The 20,999-nt window shown below is 40.9% G+C and overlaps 3 protein-coding genes across 3 annotated transcripts; 1 reads left to right on the forward strand and 2 right to left on the reverse strand.

Moving 5' to 3' along the window:
• Positions 1 to 244: 244 nt before the first annotated feature.
• LOC130721234 (uncharacterized) lies at positions 245 to 10,388 on the forward strand. Its single transcript, XM_057571994.1, has 7 exons — positions 245 to 329; positions 7,065 to 7,239; positions 7,545 to 7,636; positions 7,823 to 7,852; positions 8,319 to 8,392; positions 8,957 to 9,518; positions 9,586 to 10,388. The coding sequence occupies exons 2-6, from the start codon at positions 7,084 to 7,086 to the stop codon at positions 9,124 to 9,126; spliced, it is 522 nt and encodes a 173-aa protein (XP_057427977.1). The 5' UTR covers positions 245 to 329; positions 7,065 to 7,083; the 3' UTR covers positions 9,127 to 9,518; positions 9,586 to 10,388.
• Positions 941 to 4,408, reverse strand: LOC130718998 (uncharacterized). The gene has a single exon (XM_057569650.1). It carries the CDS (start codon positions 4,406 to 4,408, stop codon positions 941 to 943), a length of 3,468 nt encoding a protein of 1,155 aa, XP_057425633.1.
• LOC130718999 (probable CCR4-associated factor 1 homolog 9) lies at positions 9,228 to 10,151 on the reverse strand. The gene has a single exon (XM_057569651.1). The coding sequence runs from the start codon at positions 10,149 to 10,151 to the stop codon at positions 9,228 to 9,230; it is 924 nt and encodes a 307-aa protein (XP_057425634.1).
• Positions 10,389 to 20,999: the final 10,611 nt, after the last annotated feature.

Consider the following 20,999-nt stretch of genomic DNA (forward strand, 5'->3'; position numbering starts at 1 on the left):
TTTGATTTATTTAATTATAGAGAAAATTGGTGAAAGGTATCTTAGTGTGTGACATGTGTCAAAACTTTCCTTCTTATAGTTTCTCTTTTATATTGTATTTAGATTTAGATTTAGATTTAGATAGTTTCTCTTTTATATTGTATTTAGATACATCATGATTCTTCTTCTTCAACATGTGAATTCAATTACTAATTACTACACTAATATTACCCCAAATTAACATAACATATCACTAAGTTAAACACGCAAACTTCCTGAAATGCCAAATTCAATTTTCATCAACCCCTTTCTCGTCGATATGGCAGAGAACAACGGTGGCTTCCTTCTAGGTATTGTTCATGTTCATCTTCGATTTTTGATTGATTTCCTCTTCTTCAACTCAGATACTAATTATTATGTTTCTCTGATTCTCTTGAATCGAATCTAATAGGAACCTGATTTTGAATCAATCATTTCTTTCGATTTCAGTTTGTATTAGCTCACTGCTTTGTTTAGAATTCCAAAATGACACTGTGACATGATTACTTTTCTGCTTTTGTTTGGAATTTGATTGTTTTCTTCTATTAGTATGTATATATTATCACAATGTGACATGATTCTGATCACTATAACCTGCTCAAAATTATGATAGCTGAGTTATCACATGATTCTGATTACTATATTGCTTCATCACTCAAATGTGATATTGGCTTTGTTGGTTTGAAATCTACTCCCTCCTTTCAACCAATAAACTGTTTTTATATATCGAGAACGAAACTAAAGCCCTGGGGAAGTTTTCCCCACATATTCAATAGGTATCTTTGTTACTACTTACTACATCATGAATGAATGAAGTCTCAGACACTAGAGTGAATAACAGAGATTCTATGATGTTGTCATGTTTTTGGCAGCTCTGGATTATATTTGTTTTTTTGGTACATTGGCTAAAGAAAAAACAAAACTAAGGCCTCTTAAAGGCTACACCCGACGCATCCGCGAGAAGCAACAAACCCAAGTCTGGAGAAGGTTGATCAATAGACACAAACTCGTGATCTTGCCCAGCGCCATGCTTAGCTAAGAAGTCCGCGCACGCATTTCCCTCTCGTAAAATATGATGAATGTCCACCAACCAATCTCTGGCCAAAAGATCTTTAATATCCCAAATAAGAGAGACATATAAGTGCTGAGTCGGAGGCACCGACAAAACTAGATTCACGGCATCCATGGAATCCGACTGACAATCAACCACCCTATAGCCCCGCTCCCAAGCCATAGACAGCCCTTGGAAAATTGCTAGTAACTCCAACCGCAGAATGCAAGTCTCCTCCAGAAACCCGAAGAAGCCCCCCTGCCACTGCCCCTGGATGCTCCTAAAACAGCCTCCAAAACCACCTCGGCTTGGCACACCGCGCACGCTCCCGTCAACATTCAACACCACACCGTAATCCAATATGGGCTCCCATTTAACCAGGCGCGGGGGAGGACGAGGGGCATCGATAGCAGGAACAAACGCTGTCTCAAGATCATGCCTCATGGCATCAATGTTGGAGCTAATAACTTGCACCGGCAGCATCTTATGCTCCAAACACCAGATACAACGCGCACGCCACACCCACCATAGGGTAGCTATCGCCAACGGGTCCGATGCAAAGATCAGAGCACGCAGCCAGACTTTAACATCCGAAATCGAAAACGAGTCACCCTCTGTATCAAAGCCCATTCTACGCCAGATAGCACGAGCCAAGGAACAGTCCCTGAGGCAGTGCAGAGCCGTGTCTTCGTTCGCCGAACACACACCGCAGTTTGGGTCCTCCGCCATACCCCTATGGAAACGACAAGCATTAGTAGGCAACGCGTCCTGAAAAATTAGCCAGATGAAGACAGTACACTTGAGAGGCATATTGCACCACCACACCCAATTCCAATCAACCACAGGATTATCCATTGACGTTCTTTGTGCCAGGAGCCACTGATAACCTGAAGCTGTTGTATAAACCCCTGACACATGCCCTTTCCAACGGAACCCATCCTGACCATGACCATTCAAGTGGGGGGATAACCCTCGAATTGTGTTGACCACCGGATCCGGTAGCCTAGTCCACAACCACTCCAGGTTCCAAATCCCATTCTGCCAGATATCTTTAACCCGAAGATCCACATCATGAATGTCAACAAAAGGCACCACTTGACATAGTGGAGTGGAGGAGCACCAAGGAGAATACCAGAAAGACGATAGACCATCTCCAACCTGATATTCGAACCCATCACGCAGAAAATTCCGAGCCTTGACAAAAGCCTTCCAAACAGGAGACCCTGGTTTGTCCTCAGCAGCAAGAAACTCATTATTCTGGAAGTACCTCGCTCTTATCATGTCCACCCACGGCTTGTCCTGATTGATAATAAGCTGCCAAACCTGCTTCCCCAAGAGAGCAACGTTGTGGTCGCGGGCCTTTCTTAAACCTAGACCTCCAAATTTTTTCGGACAAGCAACACGATTCCAGCCCACCAAGTTGATCCCTCGCCCACTTCTGTCTTTCCAAATGAAATTTTTAACAACTGAATCCAATTTATCACAAACACCTTGAGGAACCCACACCTGACTCATGCAATAGGCCGGCATGGAGGACACCACCGATTGCGCAAGAGTTAAGCGGCCTGCCCTGTTGAGGAGCTTGCATTTCCAATCAGCTAGTCTAACATTAATCTTATCAAAAATATAATCAAAATCTCTTGCTGTGATCCGCCGCTGGAAAATGGGGAAACCCAGATACTTGCCAATCTCATTGGTAAACTGAAAGCCTGCTATACCAGAGATTCGATTTTTCTTCTGCAGGCTCATGCCATTGCAACCCATAATTTTAGACTTCGCTTCATTGACCTTCATGCCAGATGCCCGACAAAATAAATCTAGCAAGTCCTTCAGAACTCTCACTTGATTATTTCGAGCCTTAACAAACAACAAGACATCATCAGCGAAAAAAAGATGGGACAAACCTGGCCCATTACGAACAGTGCAAATAGGATCCCATCTTCCTTCCTGAACCGCAGTAGAGATCGCTGAACTCAACCTCTCCATACACAGAACAAACAAGTACGGAGAGAGGGGGTCGCCCTGACGCAGCCCCCGTTTGGCGGCAAACGACTGGCTACGCTCCCCATTCCAAAGAATGGACAACTGAGAGGCTGAAACGCAACGCATAATCAGATTGACACAAACCTGAGGAAAACCAAAGGCCACCAAAGTCTCTTCCAAAAACTTCCAGTCGATCCGGTCATAAGCTTTCTCCAGATCCAGCTTGAATACTAGATTCCCTCCTTTCTTCCGGACTTTCCTCTGATGATGTACAATCTCCTGCAGAGCAATCGCATTATCACTAGTACACCTTCCCGGGATGAAGCTGCTTTGCATAGGGCTAACAATATCATCAAGAACGGGTCTGATTCGGTTCACAAGAATCTTAGTTATCAGTTTATACAAGACATTACACAAACTGATAGGCCTAAAATCCTTATAAGACTCCGGGCACTCGCACTTTGGATTCAGAATCACCAACGTCTCTCCCAACTCCGGGTCAACTTGCTGGGTCTCAAACACATTTTTAATGTACCTGAAAACGTCATCCCCCACCACTTCCCAATAGGTTTTATAGAAAGCTGCATGGAAGCCATCCGGTCCAGGGGCTTTATAAGAACCCATTTGCTGAAGCGCTTGGAAGACCTCCCCCTTAGTGACCTCACGAACCAAAGAGGGGATATGATCATCCGGAATAACAGGAAGGTGAGGGGTTGCCAAGCAAGTTGTATCCACCTCCACCGTGTCTGCAAAGAGGGACTTAAAGAAATCAATCGCACCTTGCTGCAGCCTATCTGAATCATAGCAACGAGAACCATCCGAAAGAACAAGACTCGAAATGCGGTTCCTCTTTCTTCTAACTACTGTTTGGGCATGAAAGAAAGCAGTGTTCCTATCCCCATACTTGACCCATTTCTCCCGAGACTTTTGAAACCAGAGCATCTCCTCTTGGGCCAGAATATCATTAAGATCTTTTTTCAGCCTATCAAGCTGAAGAAGAAGGACCACTGAATCAACAATCTCAAGTCTGGCTTGGACAGAAGCGATACAATTCTCCACATGCTTCTTCCTACGAAATATATTCCCAAACGTCGTCTTGTTGAACTCTAGAGAATCAATTCTAACCTCATGAAGAGCATCTGGAATACACGGCCTCCCCTTAGCCCAAGCCTCAACCACGACATTACGGTATTGCGGGTGCAAAGTCCAGGCGGCCTCAAACCTGAAGGGGCGCTGGCCTCGACTCTCCACCTTTTTCCCACAGCGGAGAATAATGGGGCTATGATCTGAATGGAGACGAGGGAGAACTTCCAAGCCCCCCTCAGGGAAGGAGGTACGCCAAGTGATTGTCGCCATGGCTCTGTCTAGGCGCTTATGTAACGGAAATCTGCCCAAACTGTTTCTGAACCAAGTAAACTAAAGGCCTGTTGCCCCGATATCCATCAACCCACAACTATTAAAATTATCCAAGAAGGAACGAGCCCTAGCTGGAGAAAACAACCCACCTCTTTGTTCAGCCGAGGAAGCAATGTCGTTAAAATCTCCCAAGAGAACCCACGGATCATGCACATCATTTGCCACACTCCTCAGGTGATCCCACAGCAGCTGCCTTCCCGCTGGAATGGGACTCGCATATACCCCAGTTACCACCCAATGGCGAGAGCCAGAGGTGACTTTAAGAGAGATAGCCTGGGGATGAGACCAGAAACTAGTGACAGCGAGTCTCACGTCGTTCCTGACCAAAGACCAAATCCCTCCTGCGTGTCCATGAGCTTCTTCTATAACCACAGGGCTGTAGCCAAGCTTGACCCAGAAATGATGAAGACGAGAAAATTGGACATGCGTCTCTAAAATAAAACACACTTCAGGATTATGCTTCTTCACCAAATCCTTCATGTGCCTTTTGGACACTGCATTCGCAGCGCCGCGAACATTCCATGAGAGAACTGAAAACTCTGGTTGTGCAGACATTAAAAACCAATGGGAGGGTAGAGGGGCCAATACTTGGTTTATTGCTTATCAGAGGGGATCTGAATAACGTCTAGCTTAGGTCCCTGGACAGGCTCACTGTGCGGAACCTTCGTCACTTGGTCCATAACTGCTTTCTCGTTTGGTGGCCTTGACCTCGTTCCATTAACAGAAATATTCCCTGCTTGGAAAACCACCTCTGGATTCTCCTTGGCCATGAAGGAAGAGGCTGCTCCATTGATTTGGGGCTTGACACCATGCAGACACAAGTAATCTCTAACTCTGGTGGCAGTGTCCTTCTCATTCGCAATGACAGAGTCAACACGTCCCACTTGAAAATCTGTTGATGGCACACTAAATTTTGAGTTCTGTGTTTTAAAATTCCCTTTTGATTCTAAGGTGGGACCCTCCTTCCTTTTTTTAATCCATACCTTTTCCCCAAAATCCATATTCAAATGGTGGACCCCACTAATATTCCCCATATCACCTCCAGCTAGGGGTGTACAAGGGACGGGTTGGGACGGGTTTTGGTTAACCCTAACCCGGCCCTAAATGTTGATCGGGTCAATTCATAGACCCTAACCCGTCCCTAGACCCGAAACAACCCGACATTATGCGGGTTCAATTTATGACGGGTCTTTATAGGACGAGACCGGGTTGGCCCGAGGGACAATAAGTTTAAGACTATTTGATACTAATTTTAAAATTTAAAGATAATAACATACTAAAAGAGTTATAAGTTGGAACTATTTTTTAGAAGAAATAACTTGAAAGGATTCAATTCTTTCATAATCTATTGCACTTTAGATGTTTACATTTTGTTTGATCATTTATTCACTTGTCTCACATATGCATAATACACACACATGATTTTCTCTTGTTAGAGCATGAAAGTGTCCATAGTTTGACCAACGTTTATTTAATTCATAAGGTATATGTTAAACATTTTAATCTCATCTAGATGGTAAGATAAATTTGAGCACCATGTATCACATTTTAATCATTATAACAAATTAAAATTTTATAAAATATATATGTGGGACGGGCCGGGTGACCCGAGCGTCAACCCGAACCCGACCCTACCCGAAGTCGGGTAACTCGAAGATCAACCCGAACCCGGTCTCTTTTAATGATCGGGCCGGGTTCAACCCGGCCCTAAAGGCTTGGGCCGGGACGGGTTGGCGGGTAGGGTCGGGTTTTGTACACCCCTACCTCCAGCCGTTATTTTCTTTCCCTTATTGGTGCTGGGGCCCGCTTGATTTTCCACTTCAATGTTTTCCACAAATACTTTCTCCTTAGTACTAGTGGGACCCGCATGCTTCACTTTTGCCTTGATTGCCTCATCCTCTTTATTGAGAATCCGCACGTTGGAATTTTTAAATTCCTTTGACTTTGATTTCCCCTCATTCAATGATTTAGCCTGAGCTTTTGGACCCCGCTTCTTTCTAGAAACCACCAACCAATCTCCTAGGATCTCGGTCCCCTCATCATGGCCTGACGTTACCACACTTATTGCGGACTCAACATTCATTTTCCCTTCAGCACTCTCCGCTGAACTCGTGCCCATGATCACGTCCCCATTTGAAACCGCTTCTGGAGCATTAATTGGCGTGTCCTGCCCCGTAACCGTCTTCTCTGTGTTGTCGGCCTGAGGTGGTGCCACCGGATGAGACGGCATGAACACTAGAGGCGCCGCCGTGCACTCCCTAGTCCGATGCCCATAACAACCACAACGGGAACAAATTATGTGCAACCCTTCATATTCAATCTTGTGCCAATGGCCTTCTATGCAGACCTTTCCAATCACCGGCATGGTCAGGTCGAGCTCTACGCAAATTCTGGCGAACTTCCCTCTCTCTGCCCTCAACGTATTGGATTATATTTGTTTGACATGCATTCTTTTGACTAGTTATTTTTTCAGTGATGAAATTTTTTAATTTCTGTTTAATTTAAATACTGCTTAGGCTGAAGTAGTCTTTGTGGGGAAGTTGAAACATTGTCGTCTGGTCAATTTAATTGACTAGTGCTATGAATATGAGCACAGGCTTCAAGTGTATGAATACATGGAACGAGGCAATCTTGAGGAAAAGCTTTTCAAAGGTTCATGCATTTCTTTCTCTAAATTGGTTCTAATTATGGAAGGACTTGCTTTCCTTCGTGAAGAGGAGACGCCAGTCATATACAGAGATGTTAAAGCCTCAAACATTCTTTATGATGTTGTAAGTCCTTAGTTATTACTCATTAGTCATTACTAACATGCATACGCTCTTTAAAAAAATTTCTTCAGGATTTCAATGCCAAGCTCTCAGATTTTGGGTTAGCAATAGATGGACCAGATAAATATCAAACACACATTAAAAATTGTGTTAACTTCATTAAGAATGAAACAAAAGAGTGAAAGTTGGTGTCTCCGAGTTCAATCTTTTAAGCTGATTATTAAGTTTTGTTTTGTATATCTCTTTTTCACTAAAGGAATTAGATAAGTCATGTATTATAGGAGATTAAGAATTTGATCTTGTTCCAGGTTGGTGCTCCTGTACTTCTTGATTGGTCCAGACATTTTCTGATGCTTGGTTATTACAACTTTCTCTCTACCTTTGCTGACCCTATAGTGAGGTAATAGTCCTTTCACTTTGAAGGTCTTTCTAAGCCATTCATCAGTTTATTTATTCAACAATGTCCAATAAAAAAAGCTTTTATATTTTACTTCCTGTGCTCTCACATCACATGTTCCATTCAATTCATTGTCTTTGCCTCTATTTGTATTCCCTAAGCTTTTCAAGTATTGGCTTTTGGATGCAGGCTGATAAGAACAGTCAGAGGTTTAAACAGGTATGCAGCATATTTGCTCCCTTTCTGATTCGACCAGATGATTAGTGAATTCCCATAATTCTTGTGTTTGACCTGGTTTATATGTTTCTAAATGGTCGTTGGTTGTTTTCTATGACTCCTTTTTTGCGTCCAAATCAAAAACTAGATCCTCTGATGTACCCTTTTCAGAATTTCTAGCTTTTAGATCCATTTCCTTGTTGATGTTTGGTTGCTTCTCTATTTAATTATTATGGATTTCCATGTGTGGTGGTGACATGTGGAAAGCTAAGCGCTTTAAATCAATTGGGTTCAGCTTTCCCACAGCCTTAACTTTGAGAGACCTGAGTGTTGGGGTATAACAAGATCATGGGTCGTGTTTCATTGTTTCTGGATGGACAGATTTTTGAATATGCTTTGTATCTTTACAGGAAATATTGTTCTTCAGTAGTGTGTTGCTCACCTTAACCTTTGATTTAACTCTTGGCAGATCAGATAATTACTCTCCAATCTATCATCCAATCGATTCTACCATTAATATACTGTTCTCATCTGGAACCACAGGTAAAGATTCTCCCTTAGAACATATCAGGCAGAGACTACCTTTTTAATGATTTTTGGGGTTATATTGATGTTCAAGTTGAACATGTCTATTGCTGGCCTACAAATTCAGTCTGAGAAAATTTCAAGTTTATTCTTTTCTTTTATTGATAGCGAACCACTATAGTCCTAGTTATGCAAACCTCTTTGAACTTCAGTTATTTATATAATGTTAGTCCTTATTTGCTGGATGTCTCAATGTTGCCTTCCTTTCTTGGTTAAAAACTACAAAGTTTGGTGGCAGCTGGATCACTCATATACTATCGCGCTGATGAATTTTTTAACTCAGTAGTTATTTCAGCAAGAAACAAGTTTCCTAGCTTTGTACGTAGAGGTTAATGGAGTGGACAAGAAACAATTTTCAATGAGAGTAGTGGCTTTCTATTGTGTCTGGACAACTAGAAGACCATCCAGTTATTTTACTTCCAGGATTTAGCACTGAAAACCAGCTTATTAATATAAGTAGTCATGGCAGAGTCAATTAATATATTGGGTTATTGTTTGTTTTCTCTTATCTTTATTCCGCAGGAGAACTGAAGGCAACAAGTGCATACCAGAATCCAAAGGCTGAACATGTATTCTTCAACGCAACCTCATTTAATCTACTTGTTTGTAAACCTTCTATTTGCTTGCAAAGTTCTATCTCTTTTAGATTCTCAGAGCTCAAAAGTTTTCATTCTCAGATAAATTATGATTAGTGCTATGATTAAGATATTAGAACGCAATTGATCCATCAAATTTCCAACAAACAAACACTAATAGTCATGTAAAAAAACATAAAAATTCAATTTAACTAGTATTAACATTCATTTAACTGGTATAACTCTTCCACAATAACCAAGTATTCCACCTCATTCAAACAATATTGACTCGATAGATGATCCACTTGATTCTCTAACCCATACAAAATATTGACATGCTTCTTATGCTCATCCTTTCCGAAATAAATTTCTATAATCTTCACAAATGCATGCATTGTCAACAAACTATCGGACCCAGCTTGATGACACTTCCCGGTTGCCCGATCCAAATGAAGTGTTTGAGCAATTCGTTCAAGACCGCCATAGAGACCGTTGCAGAAAAGCATGAGGTATTTGATATCATAAATGTTGTTTCCGAAAAGCACTCTCACAATGTTCAAGAAATCCTCCATGCAGGTGGGAAGGCTCTGACGGGTGAGGATCTTCACTAGGTATGCGAAATCGTACGCGGGGTGGAATGTGACCCAAGTAACAGCATCGTTGCAAAGAATCCCAGACCACATCATCAGTTGAGCGAACCGGACTGAATCAATCCCCTCGGCAGCGTTGCGGACGAAATCAATTCCCTGACGACGGAGTAGCTCGATAGAGTCCGGAGCGTGAGCATCACAGGAGAGGTTGAAGTCTCTGAAGTTGAACTCCCAGATAAAGGAGGAGCCGCCGGTGCCGAGGTCAGGGAGATTGCCGGCTGCATCTGAGAGAGTAAGACCAACTTGGATGAGGTTGAGCACGTCCACGTTGGACTTAATGAGGCGGTAGTTGTCAGAGGAGCTGAGGTTGCGGTGATTATGAGGTTCCGAGGGCTTGAAGATGACGCCAGGAAACTCAGTATCCATGGAGATGAAAGGGAAGCGATCAATGAGTCCACGGATGAGTAGAAATTCATATTCCAAATTGGAGGCCCATACTTTTCGAATCACCACGCGCTTCAGGTTCGGTTTCACTTCGTTGATCGAGTTCATCGTTCTTGGAATTTGATTTGCTTCAATAGACTCGAGAGAAGAAGATAATAAAGACGTTACTGATTATTGAATTTCTGAGACAAATGAGCTAGGAGTGAGGGTTTTATAATGAGCGTTACTTGTAGATTTTGTTTTTATTTACTCTATTCTGTTTAATTAATGAATCTCAACCAGATAGGGATTACACCAAAAACAAAGATACGGATTATGACGTTGCTTCACCGGTTTATATTTTTCTTTTTTATATCCAATCTATTATCTAATCTAATCTTTAGTTTTGAAATATAATATCCTAATCAAATATAATTTAATCTTTAAAAAAAATGTAATATCCTACATTCATAATAAATGATATCAAATATCCTTTAAAAAAAATATCAAATATGCTATAAAAAAATTGATATCAATTAGATTTAAATGATTGATTTGAAAATTAACTTAAAAATTTTGTATTTTATGTTTTCGTATAAAAGATTAAAATTGTTTTGGTATATTGATTTAAAGCATAACAAATTAGAAAGAAAAAAAAAGAGAATAATAATGTAACTCGAACTAGAAAAAATTTAAATAGGTGATATACGTATTTAAAAAAGAAAAAAGAAAAATGAAAAAATTTAATATATGCCAACAAAGTATTGTTATTTCATTTGTGCATGACGTGAGATCAATACTAGTTTAATCTATATTGAAAAAACTAAGGCAAACTTAAAAATGATGGTTGTGTTTTAAAAAACAGTCATGCCCCTACTAAGTGATCAATAAAAAGATGCCCTGTGTACATAAGATGTAATGTCATCTATTTGACCATTAGGTTTTTTATTCCAAATTTGAGTCCTCAAACTTCCAAAGTTTTTCATTTTATCTCTCAAAATTTTATATTTTTTTATTATTTTTAAAATTAAAAAAATCCTAAAATAAGATTTGAGAAACATTCAACCATAATTACATCTTTCTAGCCGGAGCCTGGAGGAGTTTATTATGGTCTTCTAAAAACTTGTGTAAGGTTACACCATGCTATTTTGACCTGCAGTAGCAGGTTTTTAAAAGAAAAATAAAAAACTTATTATATATTAGTAAATTAGTTAATGAATGATTAGGTTAATTACTAATTAGTGAATAAATTATCCTCTCCTTCTTCAACTCATCATCTTCTTCACCCCATCAGAAACCCACTGATTATCCTCCTCCCCCAGATCTGAAACTCTGCCATCTCAGATAAGTCCTTACAGGGATGAGTGCGCCAGATCTGGTGGTGGCCTTTACACGGGAGAGATGAGGGGAAGAAAAGCTTGTTCAACTCAACCCAGAAATCCATTCTTCATCTCCTGTAAGAGCGACCCTTCTTCTTCTTGCTCTGCTACTCTCCCTAGGCAGAGCGGCGGCTGTGACTGGTTCGCGACCATGGTGGTGCGCCGTATAATCTCAATCTGTCTTGATCTGAGTTGTCTTGGTTTGTCAGTGGTGGGTATTGCTCGATCTGGGTTCTTTTCATCTGGATCTTGTTCGATCTCTGCGCCGTCAACGGCGGTGCCTTCCCTCGCTGTTTCAGCCATCAAACTCATGATTTCCCTGCTATCGATCTCGTCTCTCTCTCTCTCTCTCGCACTTCTGGGGTTTGAAATTTTAGGAGTGTTGTGGTTAGTTTTTATTGGGTGGTTTTCATTTTAGAACTGAAGCATTGTTAGGGATTTGAGATTTCTTTACCTTATTTTTGTGGTAATATACTTTCTAGTTACATAGCAGTGCATAAAATTGGTTGTAGAGATGAGTTTAACTTCACCGCGCTTAGCTGGGACCATATAAAATTGTTGAAATTGTTATAGTCTCCTAGTTGATGATGAGTTCAGGGGTAATCTTGGCCACCATGAACTTAGATGGGATGATGATGATGAAGAAGAAGAAGTTTGATGAATTGTGGTACTGTGAAAGATAGATATTCAGTGATGAGAGATTTCTGGGTTTGTAGATTAAGGGTGGGAAGGATGATGGAAAGGATGAAGATGAGATTTACTTTTGGAGATGGTGTTGAAGAGAGAAGAGGTGATGAAGGGAGAGAGAAGTGAAACAGAATAAGGATAATTTTTTTTTAAATTAATTAAAGATAAATGTTTAATTAAGAAAATATGAATTTTGAATTTAAAAAAAAAAACCCTGAAATAGCAAGTCAAAAGTGCTTGGTGCAACCTTGCACAAGTTTTTAGATGACTATAATAAATTTTTCCTTTCTAGCCCTTTTATGTTTCATCCTCTTACTCTCTTCAGCCGCAACCTTACCACTTACCAGTAGTGGCTCCAACAGCGGCGGTTCACCTCTATGCCACACTGATGGTGCTCCACCACTGAGATTTCTTTCTTTGCTTCTACTACCCTGTTCCAGCTTTTGGAATATCTCACAGTCACAGGAGAAACTAGTTGGTATTACTAGCTTGGAGTAATCCTCCCAATAGATCAAGCATTATAGATAATAGCCAAATTTGTTGCATGACGTGTTTGAAGAAATCAACTTGATAATAGTAACTAAATTAAATGGGATTGCCATGGAAGTGTAAATCAACGTCCCTGCTGACATATTGATTTGTTGCAAAAGGTATAATAAGTGTGATTGCGATGGAAGTAATATGCACCACATGGTGTTTACCGGAATGTAGTGTTTGATAATTAGATGAAATGAGATGTTAATTTCACTCTGTACTTCTCCGCATTGCAAGACGAAGAGGAAGAGAACGATGGGACCGTAGGACGAAGCACGACACAAAGATGAAGAAGATGAACACGACATACAAAAAAGATGAACATGACAGAGAAAGATGAAGGATTAACAGATTTGCTCCAAATTAATTAATTTCAATAAAAGTTAAAATCAATTTAAAAACTAGAAAAAATAATTGTGTTTTTATCATATGGTGAAATTTATAATATAAATAATTGGAGGATCAATTTAAGAATTTTATAAATTAAAATGACATAACACAAACCTCTACTTGGCATTCAATGATTGGATATAAGAGAAACAACATCAATTAATGTTAAGTGGCTGGTGGTCTATTTGTGTTGTTTGGAGCAGACTGTTGTTCCTTTGGTGTTGTTCAAGTGGGTTAGTCTCTTAGGCTCTGAGTTCTTTTGGTCTCTAGCTTTATTTTGTAGCTCTTGGGTTGGTTTGTCATGCATTGTTGGTTTTCCTTTGTTGTGGGTTGGTTTTGGGTTTGTGGCGTTGTATAGCTCTTTGGCTCAGTTTCTAAATTTAGAGGACGTTTTTTATTGTGGAGTGGTTAGCTTTTTGTTGCTACTAACCACTCATGCCTACTTTGTATCCTCTTTAGAGGACGTCTTTTATTGTGGAGTGGTTAGCTTTTTGTTGCTACTAACCACTCATGCCTACTTTGTATCCTCTTAAGCTTTGTTGTCAAAGTTGTGATTAATACATCATTTTATTTTCTAAAAAAAAAGAAAAGAGAAACAACATTATAACCCTCTTGCAGCGGAGCACCCCAAGCTGGCTTCTTCTTCTCTTTTGGCGGAAACTTTGGCTCTAAGGTGGACTATCATGCTTGCCATTCAGTTGGGATTCCGGGTGGTTTGTTTGGAAACTGACTGCCTCCAGTTATTCCAGCAGTGGAAGAAACCTCTGGATGAGAATTCTTATTTTACTGTTCTTGTTAGAGAGTGTGCTAGTCTTTGTCGTTTTTTTTTTTTATGTTATGCATTTTTCTTTTGTGCGTCGTTCTAGTAATATTGTTGCTGACTTTCTAGCCCGGAATGCTTCCTCTTTCGTCGGTGTTTTGTGGATTGAGAAAATTCCTCCGAGGACTAGCTTTTTTGTTACCGCTGACACTTTGGCCTCAGTGCCTATCCGTTCTTAATAATATTGTTGTTATGTTAAAAAACATTATAATCTCTCTCACCAATCAGCATGTAAAAGTTTTTCAAAAAATATTAATTATTTAATATCAGCAATTAAATTGATTGAATCAAGTTATTCCAGTGTAAATTTCAAAATAAATTATTGCAGTGTAGTCTACAAATTTTTTATAATAAGATGGAATCTTTTCAATATAGTCTAGAATATTCTTATAACAATAAACTTTTAACTTTTTAATGAATTATTAAACACAATACTTCAGTTTTTTTTATAAGTCACTGTATTAAACCTTAGCAAAGGAATCCTAAACCCAAATATAGAAGGAAGAAAAGAAAAAATAAATAAAACTAGAAGTTTAAAGACATGCAACTAACATGGTCAATGGTCACTCACTATAGCACAACAAACAAATGAGGTCAAGACCAAAGAACCAAACATGACCAAGCCTTATAAGTTGCAAGACACCACCAACACAAACTCCCCACCCAAAATTACAGAATTTAATAGATAAGCAACTAGATTTGTCTTCCGTTCAAACAAAGAATTTTGGAAGCCTCTCACCTTTGCCTTAATCCATTGCAGGAGAATTAAATCCACAATACGAACATTATCCAATTCCCAATCCTTAAATATGATATAACATTTTTCAGCATCCATAAAAACTAAATGAAATGCACCTTTGAAGATGACAACAGGCAATTGAGATACCAAACCACCTGTAAAAGTAAAACGCACCCCACACATCCAAAAAGAAAAAGAGTAGGAAAATAAAAGATGTCTCAACTTTCCTCAGCCTCAAGACAAAATGGCAGCGGGAGTTATCAAGACTTAAGACCATTCCCTCCGCGCCTTCACAAATTGTCTTTGGTCTGGATACGATTCCACATCGGGCTACACAAATGCTCTCACATTAGAAGCCGCAACTTTTCAGAAAAATTTATCATTATAAATATTTAAATGTAAAATATTTTTATTTAATATCAATAATTAAACTATTTTGAATCAAGTTTTTTTTTTTGAATCAAGTTATTACAGAGTAAATTTTTAAAAAAGTTATTCCAATGTAGTCTACAAGATTTTCATAATAAGATGGAATATTTTCACTATAGCCTACAAGATTTTTATAGCAATAAACAGCGAGAGCTTCTAACTTTTTAATGAATTATTAAACATAATACTTCAAACGTAATTATATATAAACCAGTAAATACTCATTTAAAAAATTATACTTTAATATCTAAATATTAAAAAAATAATTTATTTTAAATCTATAATATAATTAATTTAAAAATAATTATTATAAAATTATATTTTAATGTTTTTAAAATTACTTTTCCGGTGCAATTGCACGACCTAAAAGACTATGAAAATTGTTATTCAGACCCCCCCCCCCACCCTTATTTAGACCCCCAAAAATGTGGGAAATGTCTACAATACCCTTAATGAAAAAAAAATTGAAAAATACCCCTCCCTCCATCCTCACCTTCTTCCTAATGCTTTGTTGGAACCCCCCCCCTCCCCTCACCCCCCTCTCACCACATTCTCTTTCTTCTTCCAAACCCATTCTCAACTTCCAAACCCACTCTCAACTTCCCACATTGTTGCCGGCCACCGCCTCCACCACCCACGCAACTGTCGTCGTAGTCCTCACCGAAGACCATCACCAACGTCGCCACCGTCGTCGCCGTTGTCAGCTGACTTCTCCTAACTCGTTGTCGTCGTCATCTGTGAAGGTACTGCACTCTAATCCCGATGTAGATCTATCGCACTCTCATTAAGCGTGAGCACCGTACTCTATGTGTGCGTCTGGTTCGCACCCTGTGAGTGCGACAGAGACGCACACTTATAGTGCGTTTATCTGTTATATTTATCCAGACGCATTGTTTAACCGCGTCGCTGTCGCACTTATAAGATGCGTGTGTGACGCGCTTTCAACGTGCGATTAAAACATTTCTGGCCTGTTACAGAAATAGTAAACAATTTGCATATTTTCTTTTGCATTTCAGGATGAGTCTCCCTGAGTCATATGAAGTGAACATGCCACAAGAAAGACAGTTATCCAATGTAGAAGATATACATGATGTGCCAATAGCAGCGGACTAATTGCCGGTATGAGTACTGCGTTCAACATAAAATTTGTGGTTGGTAGTAAAACACTTATTCTCTCGTTGAGACCTCAGAGAACTCATTTGATCAACAATTTACCACAGACAGGGTATTTTCATAACCAATGAGTGAGTTTATGTCAATAAATTGAATTTATATGTGATGCGTATATGTGTTAATAATTTGTAGGTTTTTGCTACTCGGGAGGAGCTTTTGGATTGGGCTAAGAATGTAGGAAAGCAACATGGCGATGGTAACACACTTCACTAAGAGGATATGTGCCTCTCCTATGTATAGACAAACATTGAGACATCAACTCTGACCCTATTTAATCGCACATTCAACATGCGCCTGCAACGCATGTTTAAGGCGCGTCTACGTCGCTCCGTGGGCAGGTGCGAGAGAAACGCACAACAAGGGTGCGTTCGAAAGGGGTACTTTCGAGTTTCAAAAATTTCCTTCGGTCTAAATAGGGGTGGGGGGAGGGGGTCTGAATAACAATTCCCTTCCCAAAGACTATTTAATGAAAAACATGGATGTTAGAAAAGATAAAGTGAACAATTCATACGCTACAACAAAATCAACATTTTGCGGCAGTTCTATAAGCAATTTGCAACGATTTTTATTAGAAAAGTTAGGTGGTTAAGGTTATATTAGTTAGTAGATTTTTTTTTGGTAAGCCAAATGTGTATTGATAAGGAAGTACAAGGGGTACTTCAATCCCAATACAAGAACACAAACAACACTACAAAAAACAGAAAGAAATCAAAAACCAGAAGAAGAAAAAAGATCCCTATCCATGGAAAAAACCACAGAACAGATCAACCCAACTAGACCACTAATAACCCCACGAAAATTACTAAAACGAAACACACCCCTACTAAAATCACCCACCCAAACCAGCAGCTAACCAAACTAACCCCTCCACTACCAAACACAAAACCAGCAAGCTGAACAGAAACGCACCAGCAAAAACCAACAACCCTCCTAGACTGACGAAACACACAGGGAGGGATTCATACTCCATTCAAACATAGAATAACCAAAACCCTTCAAGTTAGCTGTATTCCATTGCCAAGACCTCCACCTTGCTAGCTCCATAGCTGTCGAAATACAGAAAGCCTCCCCCCTGAACAAAATTCCATTACGCATCAGCCACAGAGTCCAAACACAAGCCAACCAAACCGAGAGCATACCGCCACGCTGCTTGTCGCTCCCCCCAAAATTAAACTGGAGAAGATGGTCCCTCGTCGTCGCCGGCAGAACCGTAGTGACCCCAAGCCATCTATAACACTCCTTCCACAACTCCTGAGATCGCATGCAAGTAAACAAAAGGTGAGACCCGGTCTCTTCTTCCAACTGACAAAACCTGCACACTGCCTCCTCCTGATCAAAAACCATCCCACGCCTCAACAGGTTCTGGAAGCAAGGAAGCCGATCCAGCAAACACCGCCACGCAAAAGCTTTGACATTCGACGGTGCGTGTGACCGCCAAACCAAATTAAACAAAGGATCAGGGGGACCCAAAGCCGGTTCCTGCATAAAAGAGTAAGCAGATTGCACAGAATACACCCCATCCACCCCGGGTCTCCATATCCAAGAATCTGATTTTCCCTCCTGAGGAACGCAAGCAGAAACAGACTGAATCATGGTTGCAAACCACTCATGCTCACGCACCCCCAATGACCGACGCCAAGTAAACTTCCACTGCCATTGGTGCTGAACCCAACTTCCACAACTCGCAACAACAGCATGTTTCATAGTAGAGAGGTTATACAGACGATAAAAATTACTCCGAAGCTCACCCATCCCTGACCAATTGTCCAACCAAAATTGAGTAGCATCTCCACCCCGCATAGTCTTTTCCACCGCCTCCTCAAACCAGTTCACATCCCCAAAGGTACAAGCCTGCTGGACATCACGCCACCAAGGTGACACTTTGACATAAAAATCATCCTCAAACTTAGCCTGCAATACCCGGCACCACAATGCATTCCTCTCTGTTCTCCATCTCCACACCCACTTTCCCAATAAAGCTCTGTTAAAAAGGTCCAAGCATTTGAGACCCAACCCTCCAACCTCCTTTGGTTGACAAACATCAGACCACTTAACCCAAGCAATTTTCCTCCCCCCATCATTAGCTCCCCAAAGAAAATCCCGCATAATTCTATTGCACACCTTCAAAACACAAGTGGGAATCCTGAAGTATGACAAAAAGAAAAGAGGAAACGCTGATAACACACTCTGAACCAAACACAAACGCCCTCCAAAAGAAACCATCTTGTGTTTCCAAGAAGCCAATCTACCCCGAAGATTCTTAATAACTGGTTCCCAAGTCTTCAAACAATCCGCCCGGGCACCCACAGGAATCCCCAGATAGACAAACGGGATGGTCATAATTTTGCAGTTAAGAAAAGAGGCAAACTGATGAGTCACACCAAAGTCAAGAGCAATAGAAGCCAACTTACTCTTATGAAAATTAACCTTGAAACCAGAAATCAATTCAAAACAACGAAGAATACATTTCAAGACCACCAAATTCTGGATTGACGCCTCACCCAGGAAGACTGTATCATCAGCAAACTGCAACAGAGACACCACCAAGCTACTACGCAACCCAACCTTAATCCCCTTAAACTTCCCCGCATTCACTGCATTCTGAAATAACCCATTCAAACCTTCAGCCACAATTAAGAACAAAAAAGGTGCAAGAGGATCACCTTGGCGAAGACCCTTTTCCATTCGAAACTCACCAGTCGGGCTCCCATTAACCAGAACAGAAACCGATGCTGACTTAAGACAGCCCATAATCCATCCAATCCACTTCTGACTGAAATTCATTCTCCTCATCATGTACTCCAAGAAACCCCACTCAACAGAATCATAAGCTTTTTCATAATCAACCTTGAATAGGATGCTAGGTCGTTTCTTAACCTTAGCCTCATGCATCACTTCATTCAAAACCACAACACTATCCAGCATATTACGGTTACCCACAAAAGCAAACTGCCGTTCATCAATCACCTTCCCAATAACAGAGCTCAACCTGCTTGCCAGAAGCTTTGAGACCACCTTATAAATGCAACCAATCAAAGAAATAGGCCTGAAATCATTCAAAGCTTGGGGGGATTTAACTTTCGGGATAAGAGCAATGAAAGACGCATTGCACCCACGAGGCCAGGAACCCCTACGCCAAAACTCCTTCACAGCCTTAACCAAATCACCCTTCAGCATACCCCAGAACTTCTGGATGAACCTGAAATTATACCCATCTGGTCCCGGACTTTTACTCCCACCACACTCCCAAACAGCCCTCCTAATCTCATCCTCCTCAAAAGGCTCAGTCAAGGCAGAATTATCACCCTCGGTAATGGAAGTAAACTGCACACCATCAAGCTTGGGCCTGACTATGACATCAGATTTGAACTTAGCCTCAAAGAAGCCATGAACCACAGCCTTAACCCGCCCTGGTTCCTCCTCCCACACCCCATCAACCAATAAACCAACAATGGAATTCACTCTCCTCCTCCAATTAATAGTAGAATGAAAGAACCGGGTATTTTGATCACCCTCAGCCAGCCATTTCACACGAGCCTTCTGACAAAGCAAAGACTCATGGAACCGCAAGACTTTCCAGAACTCCGAAAGAAGATCCCGTCTCGACGCCACCTCTTCCCGCGACAAACCCTCCTCCTCCTCCTTCACATCCAACAGATTAATCCGCTTAACTACCTCCTCCCTCCGGCTCTTCAAATCACCAAACACTCCAGTATTCCACTCCTTAAGACACCCTCTAAGGCCTTTCAATTTCTCTTTAAGCACATAAGCACCCCAACCCTGAACCCTCAAGGTCATCCAGGATTGTTCAACCAAAGGAACTAAGCGAGGGTCATCTAACCAGCAATTAAGAACCCGAAAGGGCTTAGGTCCCCAATCATGAATAAGTTGGCGCAACAGCAGAGGGCAGTGATCAGAAATATCACGATTCAACACAAGCTGGGAACAATTTGGCCACGCCTCACACCAATCCCCAGACACTAAGAACCTGTCAATCCTGCTCTGAGCCTGATTATTCGGCCTCCTCCAAGTAAACCTCCGACCTGCCAACGGAATATCCACCAACTCCATATTAGCAATGAAGAGATTAAACTCATGCATCTCTCTCCTTTGGGAAGATAGCACCCCAGAAGTACCTTGCCGTTCATCCTCATACCGAACAGCATTAAAGTCTCCCGCAAGACACCACTCCATAATATCACAATTACTACGCCACAAACACAGAGCATTCCACATAGACCGCTTCCCCTCCAAGTCACATGCAGAATAAACATTTACAATCACACATCTTCTTTGATTAGGCTCCCAACGACCAATAAGACCAAGGAAACCAATGCCCTCCACACACTCTTCCAACACAAAAAGCTTGGAATTCCAAACACACAAAAGACCCCCACCTCGATTCACAGCCGGGATGACCTTCCAATCAAACTCTGAATCACCCCACAACATACCACACACCCTCCTATCTACACTCTGAACTTTAGTTTCTTGAATACACAACACCTCCACATGGTTTCTACAAACCAACTCCCTCACCACCCTCCTCTTCGCCCCATCCCCCAACCCACGGATATTATAGGACAGCGTCTTCATTGAGCCACCACGTTGGCTTTAGAGTTTCTTGTTAAGCAATCATAGCCTATTTATGATTCTGGAAATGAGTGAGGAAGGAGAGGAGTAGTGGTGGTTGAGGGAGAAGGACCAAAATTGCAATTGGTGAAACCTGATTTAATTAAAAAAAAAATTAATTAAAATATTATAAAAAATGGCACGTCACCTTTCTGTTAGTTTTTTTTGAAGGAATCTGGACGGAAAACCAAAAT

This window comes from Lotus japonicus, chromosome 5, assembly GCF_012489685.1.
Source record: "Lotus japonicus ecotype B-129 chromosome 5, LjGifu_v1.2".
NCBI lineage: Eukaryota > Viridiplantae > Streptophyta > Magnoliopsida > Fabales > Fabaceae > Lotus > Lotus japonicus.